Source organism: Nicotiana tabacum, chromosome 22, assembly GCF_000715075.1.
Source record: "Nicotiana tabacum cultivar K326 chromosome 22, ASM71507v2, whole genome shotgun sequence".
In the NCBI taxonomy this organism is placed as follows: Eukaryota; Viridiplantae; Streptophyta; class Magnoliopsida; order Solanales; family Solanaceae; genus Nicotiana; species Nicotiana tabacum.
The window spans coordinates 34767065-34777558 of NC_134101.1; the positions used below are offsets into that span (position 1 = coordinate 34767065).

General features: G+C 35.0%; 1 protein-coding gene across 1 annotated transcript; it reads left to right on the forward strand.

Moving 5' to 3' along the window:
* The first annotated feature begins 1374 nt into the window (after positions 1-1374).
* On the forward strand, positions 1375-7437 carry LOC107821527 (alanine aminotransferase 2). The gene is made up of 15 exons (XM_016647957.2): positions 1375-1752; positions 2417-2467; positions 2652-2702; positions 2938-3003; positions 3081-3142; positions 4484-4562; positions 4651-4755; positions 4857-4967; positions 5221-5358; positions 5565-5639; positions 5836-5956; positions 6088-6242; positions 6327-6401; positions 6641-6844; positions 7053-7437. Exons 1-15 carry the CDS (start codon positions 1531-1533, stop codon positions 7167-7169), a joined length of 1632 nt encoding a protein of 543 aa, XP_016503443.1. The 5' UTR covers positions 1375-1530; the 3' UTR covers positions 7170-7437.
* The last annotated feature ends 3057 nt before the right edge of the window (positions 7438-10494 follow it).

The window sequence follows — 10494 nt, forward strand, 5'->3', positions numbered from 1 at the left end:
AGAAGCCACGATTGACAAATGTGGTTTACTCTAGAATACTAAGATGAAATGGTCCTTGACAGGGGCGGAAGTAGATTAGGCGGCGTCATGTTCATCTGACTCCATTACTTTTGACGTGGAGTAAAAATTTATGTGTAAAAATTCACGAAAACTGCAACAAACGATGGGTCTGAATACATAAGTTTAAAAATACAATAAATTCAATTTTAAAAGTCTTAAAGATTGAACCCATAAAATTTAAATTCTGAATCCGTCTTTGATTGACCTTTGAAAAACTTCCACAAAAGGGAGTAATTAATAGCTCCTGGTGGTCCATGGAAGCCGGTCAAATGATTTTGTGCCCGTTACAAACTTGTTTTTAGTTTTATAATCTCATCTCTTTTTTTACAAATGACGATTCATTTTTATATATAAGAAATCTAAAAAAAAAAACTTTATTAATTTCAATATTATAAAAAGCTATGGAGGTCTAAAACCTCCCATGAAGGCATTTGTCATGTGGGTCAAATTCTTTAAAAGCAACAGCACCAATTTAGGGACATTACTTCTATTATACGTAAAACTCAACGCTGAGTTAAGTGTGCAAAAGAACAATAGGAAAGGGAAAGAAAACGAACTTTCTATAGGATGAAAAGTCATTTGTATACTTTTCTCTGAAGAACAAAAATGACAAAAATGATTTTGTTATTTGTGGAGAACGTAATGAAGTCCACGAAGTACTTCAACAATTATTTTATTGTAATTTATGTGGCACATTTTTTAGTCCGTCCCAATTTTATTAGTATATTTTTAAATTTAAAAAAAATTAACTTTACACTTTTATTTTATCTTTAATATAAATCTTTTGTAACTACATAAATGTTATAACAAATTTAATGCCACAAGTATTTGACCCAAAAACTATTTTTGGAAGAAATAATTAAATTTATATTTTAAGGCCTCTAACAATCAGTTCGATCCAAAATTTGAACAAAGAAATCAATAGTTGTAAATAATGAATGAAAATAGAGTAAAGGCAAGAGTAATCTTATTAGATATAAGCCTCGATGAGCTGTGTTGACAATGGCATTAGCAATCTGGAAAATAATTGAACAGAGCTTGAAACTATATAAAACAAGGAAGAACACTGAAGAAAAAAATTGTTATTTCTTTTTTAAATTTTGTAATCACATAAAGGGCAAGCCATCATGGGAGACAAATACCAATTTCAACAGCTTTAAGGTGTTTTTTTTAAGGTTTAAGTCTTGAAAAAAAAAAGAATAAACCAAATCTTTTTTCACCTTATTTTTAGAAACAGCCGAAACCTAAAACAGCTTACTCTATATTCGAGGAAATATAAATCGTAAGATTTGACTTTTGAGATATAAATTGGTTACAGTGACCAAGCCTAACTTGACAGAAAAAGCACATTGGAATTGTCTTCTTGGAGACGTGGGCAACAAGTCAAACGCACTTGCTTTTTGAATCTTGACCACTCTAACCCTTGCCCTCTTTCCTCATTCTTCTTTATAATCGTTACCAGATTTCACAATGCGGAGATTCGTAACCCACAGAGCTAGAAATCTCATCACCAGTACTGTAACCAGAACTAGAACTACTACTTCTATTTGTTCTTCTTCTCCTCCTCTTACTTCCCCATTACCTGCTGCGTTTCGTTTCTTGTCCACTCTTCAGCCTTCTTCTCCTTCTCCTGATTCAATGGCTTCCGATTATTCATCCACACCTGTCACTCTAGACACCCTTAACCCCAAGGTAATCGAAATTTTAATTTTAATTTTTTCTGCTTTCTTGCATCTAAAAGATGTAATCTTTTCTACTGTTTCGCCGATTTTTTTCTTCTGTTAATTGAATTTGCCTCCTCGCTATTGGTAATAAATAAATTATACTATTGTTCGTTCTGGGTTTTTACCAACCTAGTATAGTATTTGTTGAGCGGTTTTCATGGCTCTTTGTGTTGTAACGGAACGAGTTTAAATGGAGAAATGGATATTGAGGATTTATATAGACGACCCAACTGTTTGTAATTGAGGCGTAATTATTGCTTCTGCTTTCCGCGGCTCTCCATTATTGCATTAGATTACTTTTTTTTTTAAACGGTCAAATGTTGGTTAAATTTGTACCTTTTCCAAAAAGAAATTGTACTAGTTCTATTCCAATTTAATCTGTTGCCAAAAATAGGATCTTTTGAGTCTTCATTCTTTGGAATTGGTAAGTGCTGATGCGAAAATCAATAGAGAGTACTGAGTCTTTATTGGAGAGTTAATTGATACATTGTTGCATTCATCATCTGATTTGACGCTTTCTACCTCGACTTAAATGCTGCGGTTTTGCCAGTTTTCTCAAAGACCTTATTTCGAGTTTTTGTCTTGAATTTACATTACTTGACTAATTTTATGGTCCATTTTGTTGGGTTCAGGTTTTGAACTGTGAGTATGCTGTCCGTGGAGAGATTGTCACACTTGCTCAGGTAGTCTTTTTACTTGGTTTACTGGCTATGGCTTTTGTTTGTTGATTCCTGTAAACTGTATATGGAATCTATGTTTGAGACTTCTGTTGATTGAGCCATTATTATTTGGATCTGCTGAATTTCATAATTTTGAAGAACTTGTATATGTTCAGAGAGGCTTGTTTCATTTTTCTTTTTGATGCAGAAATTGCAGCAAGAAATCAAGGAGAATCCAGGTTCTCATCCCTTTGATGAGGTACTCACTCTTGTAAACTTGGTTTTCTTCTTTCCATTTTTGATTTAACAATCCATGCTTTATAAACACTTCACCCATTTTTTGTAATTGATGTCAGTCTCGGGAATAGATCTTCAATAGAACTATTCTTGCAAAGCTCCACGTAGGTCATAAGTTGATGACCTGAACTAGGCACCACCTAGAACCTCTTTAAGTTTCTAATTTATTCTGTTATCGTTCCTCTGATTACGTGCAGATCTTATACTGCAATATTGGAAATCCTCAATCACTGGCTCAGCAGCCTATCACTTTCTTTAGAGAGGTGGGCAAGATTACTCATATTTTTTCAAAACTTATTAGACATAATCGGCGATTTGTAAGGCTGACTTTTTATGTTAGGTCCTTGCATTGTGCGACCATCCAGCCATTTTAGACAAAAGTGAAACACAAGGTCTGTTCAGGTATGGAGTTTGTCGGCCACTGCATCTTTTAGTTGAATGGAATAAAATATGCACCTAATATCCATATATAACTGGCTTCTGTAACATGAGTTTATCAGCAAATTTCCATGTCATTAGTCTATTCCCTGTACGCTTAGAAGATGATATGATTATAGATCCCGCTATTGACATGAGTCAGCACCTGTTCTTCTATTTTGTTGTTTAGCCAATAATATCCAGGAGTTGATTCAACATGCGGTGGCTGTCTTTTTAATTCTTATTCAAATGTCAAACTCATAAAAACAAGTCTTTGTTTTGAAGTCTATGCAAGTAAAGAAAAAATGAGCTATTTCAATGAATATGAGCAACCAATATTCAATGGAATACTATTGAGAACTTCATCAAAAAAGAAAAGAAATACTACTGAGAACTGTTTACTTGAGGCAGCTAAAGGAAAGGCTTGGAGAGAAACTGTTTGTTCTAATGTTTTTATAGCGCTCAACCACATCTATTTCCAGTCAAGTGTTCCTTCTTTAGATGCATACTAAATAGGAATTCCCTGTTTGCCTCTTATTCGTAGTCACCATCAGTCTTTTGCAAGATATGAGTGATGGAAGCCTCAAGATGCGATATTGATAAAATGCTGTGTGGGACATGTGCAGAGTGCAAGTTCCTCCAGGATCACGCTTCATAACTTAGGATGTAGCCCAAGATGTATTGGCCGAGTTTTATAAGATCACTTATACTTATTATTTCTAAGTATTAGAAATGATTGATGTCTAAGTCTTTTGGTTTAAGGATTCAACTTCAAAACTACAACTTATTTGGTGTCTTGGGGGATGTTTGTGGGTGTATTTGGAGTGGCACTGAAATGCAATATTTTATGCAATAACTTGCTTCTGTATTGATCTGTCCTGTTTTTGTTTTCATTGGAAACATCCACAGTTTTCGGTTCTTTTATTCGCTATCAGCTTTTTCTACTTTTTGCAAGTCCTAAAGATGTTCATCGTTTGAATTATTTCCATATATTATTTTATTTATATAATATTGAAAATTCTAAAGCCCCATGCCTCGAGGGATAGATACATCGCCTAACGAGAAACAAAATGTCTTACCTTATGGCTTCACTTTTTAAAACCTGTTTACTAGTGAGAAAAAGTGTAAAGAAGAATTCTTCATCAACTTTAAGTCTCCTTCTGGTTCAGCAATATCTTGACACGATTTTTTGTTCTGAGAAGTATTCGGTTATGCTGTGCTACCATTTGTTAGAAAGAGGAGACCTCTTCAATATAAAATATTCAACTTGTTGTGAACTCTGAGAAATTGCAATTGCTGTCCTTCATTCTTTCTTTTCTTTTGTAGTGCGGATGCCATAGAACGAGCTTTCCAGATCCTTGACCAAATTCCTGGGAGAGCAACTGGTGCATACAGCCACAGTCAGGTGACTATCTTGTCGAGCTTGTTCCTGTTTTCCAGAGTGTTGTATAGGGCCGATAATAGAAAGCTTTTTATTTTTGTTTCCTAAATAGGGTATCAAAGGATTACGCGATACAATCGCTTCTGGTATTGAAGCTCGTGATGGCTTCCCTGCGGATCCAAATGATCTTTTCTTGACTGATGGTGCAAGCCCAGCGGTAAGTTATATTTATATCCTTGTCATTTTCACAGCTTTGAGGAAAGTAGCTTGTAGCAAATCTCACGTAGTTGGTAATGTTGGTTCTTTCCCTTTTTTCAGGTTCACATGATGATGCAGCTGCTCATCAGGTCAGAGAATGATGGAATTCTCTGTCCCATTCCCCAGTATCCTCTTTACTCTGCTTCAATTGCCCTCCATGGTGGAACTCTTGTATGTACCATTGCTTCAAAATAAAATTGATTTGTGCTAGTTGTTTAGTTGGCTGAAAATGAAACTGAAGATTAATGTCTATACAAATGTTACTGAATGCCGTGTTTGACCGCTCTTATGAGAGCTTTCCTTGAAAGTACCACTAGTGCATGCATTACTCTGATCACCTTATTCTTCAAAGACCCTTTATTTGATTCTTGAAAGGTAATCCTTTGAGAAGTTCTTAATATTTGCATATCATCTGGTTTTGTAGGTTCCTTATTATCTTGATGAACAAACAGGATGGGGGCTTGAGATCTCAGAACTTGAGCAACAGCTGAAAACTGCAAAATCCAAGGGTATTGATGTTAGGGCTTTGGTTGTGATCAATCCAGGCAACCCTACTGGGCAGGTAGGCTTTTAATAGAGATTTTGGATGGCTCATTTATGATTTTTCTTCAGAAATAGGAACATAATATACATCTCTGACAAGAGACTGCTGCCATGGAATATGGTTAGTTTTAAATTTTAAAAAAAGGTTAAAAAAGAAAAAATAGAAATAAAACCCCTATTTAACCATTTCATGTGGTATGAATATTTTTCTATGCATAACTATAGGTTCTTGGTGAGGCCAATCAACGGGAAATTGTAGAGTTCTGCAAGAGGGAAGGCCTTGTCCTTCTGGCTGATGAAGTGAGTTAATTATCCTCTTAAATTCTTCTATGCTTGATATGACAAATTCTTTTGCTTCTGTCAGCAGCTTGTTTAGCAGTGACTCTGAACTTGTTTTTTGATGTATCACTATCAGATTTTGCATTTCTAAGCAATCTGGGGTTGTATTAGACTTCACTGTTGTAATTCTCTTTCATAATTTGTGGAACTCATACAGGTCTATCAAGAAAATGTTTACGTGCCTGACAAGAAATTCCACTCATTTAAAAAAATTTCCCGCTCTATGGGATATGGTGAAAAGGATATATCTTTAGTGTCTTTCCAGTCCGTGTCAAAAGGTACATATTTCCCTTTACCTTGTCATTTCTTTGGGTGGTGCATCGGAGTGGTTTAAGAGGGGATAGGGGTTCTATTCTTCCAAATGCAAATAATTTTATTCTAATATTTTCATTTACCTTGGCGACTTTAGGATTCTATGGAGAGTGTGGAAAGCGAGGAGGTTACATGGAGGTCACTGGTTTTAGCCCTGAAGTGAGGGAACAGATATACAAACTGTCGTCTGTCAATCTGTGTTCCAATATCTCTGGTCAGATACTTGCAAGCCTCGTCATGAGTCCCCCAAAGGTTAGTATTGCTATTTCCTAATAATGTGTTGCCTTGCATATTCCCGGAGGAAAAGGTTTATGCAGAGAGCATGGGTACATGCAGGTGGGAGATGAATCATATGAGTCTTTTTCTGCTGAGAAAGAAGGAATACTCTCTTCCTTGGCAAGACGTGCAAAGGTTAGCGAGAACTTACATATAGGATATTGATGCTATTATATAATTAGCTAGTTCATTTGAAGTACGAGAAACTGAACCTGAACATAAGAAGTGCTTAATATAGCAGGCAAAAAATGATGTCTGAAATTTGCTCCTATAGAGTTCATATTTTAGCTTCATCTTTTGAGTTTATATCTGTCAACTTGTTAAATCTTCTTTTTGTCTCGTCTTTTTTGCCCCTCTTTTAATGATACCATCAGACACTAGAAGATGCATTAAATAGTTTGGAAGGAGTGACATGCAATAGAGCAGAAGGGGCTATGTATCTCTTTCCACGTATTAACTTGCCCGATAAAGCAATAAAAGCAGCAGAAGCAGCTAAAACTGCACCAGATGCCTTTTATGCTCGACGCCTCCTTAATGCCACTGGAATCGTTGTTGTTCCAGGCTCTGGATTTCGTCAGGTAATTGTTACATTTGTAGCTTTGCCATCTAGTCAATGCCATTATTAATATTGATAGCCTTTGGTAATAGTCTCCGACCATTTTCAGTAAACTTGCATGAACTGTTCACTTGAATGGTTAAAATGTCATCAGAGAAAAAGCAAGCATTTCTGATTATCCTGTACATGTTTGTCTCTCTTGCACTGAATTGGTTGTTGCTTCTGTATAGGTTCCTGGAACCTGGCATTTTAGGTGCACAATATTACCACAAGAAGAGAAGATACCAGCTATTGTATCCCGTCTTACCGAATTCCATGAGAAGTTCATGAATGAATTTCGCGGCTAAGAAATCTGCTCCTAGCGAATCCTAATCATAGAGAATTTTGAATAAGCACAGATTGGCTCTTGTCTGCGGATGTTTTTGTTTGGCCTCTACTTAATATAGTCGAACTGTCAGGACTTTAATGTCCCAAATTTTGGGGATTGTTTGTCATTTTCTATTTCGGATTCGCCCTTCCTCGTAGTTGAAGCGTATAAGCTTCAGCTCAAACTGTAGCCTGTTAATTTATCCCAAGCCCAGACGTGCAGTGGAAATATAAATGTGATTTGTGCAATACATTGATCATGTAACTAGTGCAGCAACTTCTCAGACCATCACAATTATATCATATCTAAAACATAAAATAATGGATTCAGTTCATTAACAAACTCCAGACTCTACTACAAGATAATGGATGTAAAAGGAACAACGAAGAGGCCTGATCTAACATTCACAGCTGATGTAAAATTAGAGACACTTGGGTTTTGTACTTTCCACTTTAACTCAACACATGCCGTATTCAAACAATTGTATTATTGAGCGACTTTAAAACTTCTTTTTGTTTTGTTCCTAGCTAGAAAAGTGTGGCGAATGAGAGGTTATATACCATATCTCCATATAAATTGTATTATTGAGAGACCCACACGCAAACTAATCAAACAGAAAAATAGTGCTATCAGCTGACCAGATGATCGATCAGTCATCACCAACATCAACAGTTAAAAGATAAGCTGAACCCATCGGCCCCAGAACCATATTTAGCTTAATATTTTCTATACAACTTATTATTTGAAGCTCCACTGCAGTAGTGTAGGAGAAAGACATAAAAGGATTCTCCTCTCTTTCTTTCCGCTCCAAATTTTGGCATTAGGATCAATGGGTGTTAGATACTTTCTTTCAGCTCCTACACTTACTCTGAATTCATCTTCGTCCGAAAGGGAAAAGCCTGCCCACAGACTCTTGGTGCATGCAAGCAGTAGCAATATCTCAATCAACAATAATACAATCACAACTACTTTTAATCATCTTCAGTTTCCAACATAAAGCTTAAGGTTTTACTCCAAGCCATACCAATCTGTTAAAGTTTCGGTCTTTTTCTTTCGTGTTATATATATATTGCCCCTCAATTCGAAGATCAGTAGTTTGTTATAGAGATGAGAAGGGAGAGATCACATGTGAAGGATATGATGAAGGTCCTCGTTTCTGCCACCCTGCTAGCTGCATAGTTTGAAAAACTGAGTTCTAAAAAGACAAGCTCCAAGCAGCATCAGACATCACTATTCTTCGAGTTGGTGGAGGAAAAGCGCACATCTCAGGCACCTGTGCCACATTCACATTTTCCAGTTCTATGAAGGTATAGTACCATATTTATTACAATGTCAACTTCTTCAAACACATAATTCGAGAGGTTTATTAGTTCAAACTATTGTGTTGTTTTTTCATCAATCATTCGAGTTCTATATAATATTGGTTGGTATTCAATTGGGATTATTTTGGTCGGTAATGGTATTAATCAAAGAGAGAAATTTTGTCCTTGTATTAACATTGTTATAAACTGAAGAAAAGACGCACTTAATTAAGGCTTTAATTTTATATAATGTAAAAGAGCTTCTAAAGTATGATTTAATTAAATGTCCATCATAAAAAACCGTAAGTCCTGCTTGTTTAGAGTACAAGGTAGTATAATACTCGTACCAAATCCAACATTAGTTATCCTCATAAAAAATATTTACATGTATTATTTTATATGGAATAAAATATGAAATAGCAATGCGAAGTATTAGCAATATAATACATGAATTGGAACATCCAAACAACAAAGCTAACCCTCATAATAATGGACAAACTTTTTTATTCTATTATTTCAAGCAAAGTTGGAGGAAAGCTAAGGCTATAAATACAACATATATTAGGAGAAACCTTAGAATATACTACTTATATAAATATGGAGGCTGCGCTATGCCTTTGGCATTGTGAATTTTCTATTGGAGGATAGAAACTTCTGTCGTAGCTCCGCCGCATCGATGTCATTGAAATGTGTTTCTGGGATCCAGTTTCCAGTCTTGGGATCTCTCATCCAAAATATCTCCTTCCCTACGCTTTTCTCAATATTGTTTGAAGAAGAAGAAGAAGAAGAAGACTCGGCCACCTTCCTAATATTGGAAGTAACAGGCCGTCGTCCTATATTCTCCGCTGCTACTTTGTATCCTCTCCTGCACCAACAAAAAAATAGCTAACTACTCCACTCTTCCATTCATGTTTAAGTTTCCATAAAATAGATTTGTTAAACTTGTGATTTAAAACATGTCATGACATTTATATGACTATAAATTGAGAAACTTAAAGTTAAATTATTTTCAAAATATATAACTTTTTGTTCGGATGGTTGATATGTATCGTTTTATATTGTATCATATCTTATTGTATTGTATTGTACTGTATTGTTTTGATGTATATTATTTTTGGATATATTCTATTGTTTGTTGTCGTTTCATGTAGAGTGTCAATTGATATTTAAAAACCGACCGAACCGTACCGATTTTCAGGTTTCTTTTAATAAAACCGTAGGTTTTAATATAAATTTATAACTGTATCGATAATTAGGGTAGGTTTATTATTTTATGAAAATAAACCGAAAAACTACCGAATCGTACCGAATAAATTTAGATGTGAAAAATATATTTATTTATTAAGTTTAAAAATAATAAAGTATTACATTTTTCCTTGGGCCTTGGAGTTATGAAAACGGTTACAAGCCAACAGCTAAACTCAAAATTCTAATTCCCTGACCTATTATGCTACTCCTATTGAAATTAAATTATTTTCAACATATTCACTAGAAAGACACAAGGTATTCTAGCAATTATGAGTAGCAAACTATAATGAATTGAATATGTTTCCTTTCGTATGATTTAAGCTTATCTTTTGAATATTTAATCTTCTATACACTTTTTCTCGAGTCCAAGCTTGGTTCATACTCTTTGTCTTTTCTATGTTTCTTTTACACTACTATAGAATAGTCGATGGATCTATACTCTGACCATCTTTCATGTTTTCTTAATTCATCACCTTTTAAACAGTAAAAATGTATAGAGAGTTTTGTGAAGCCCTATAAAAGTAGGCATGTTGTTGCATTCTACTTCTACTAGTGACTTTTATATGACACTAAAAAATAAATAACTGGAAATTAACCGAGCCGTACTGATACCGAAGAGAAACCGACATGATTGGGGCAGTTTCGGAAAAATTAATTTTGGTTACACATAATAGAATAATCGAAAAAATAGTATGGTACAAATTTTATAAAATAATCGGCCGAACCGAACCATTGACACCCCTAGTTTCATGATAT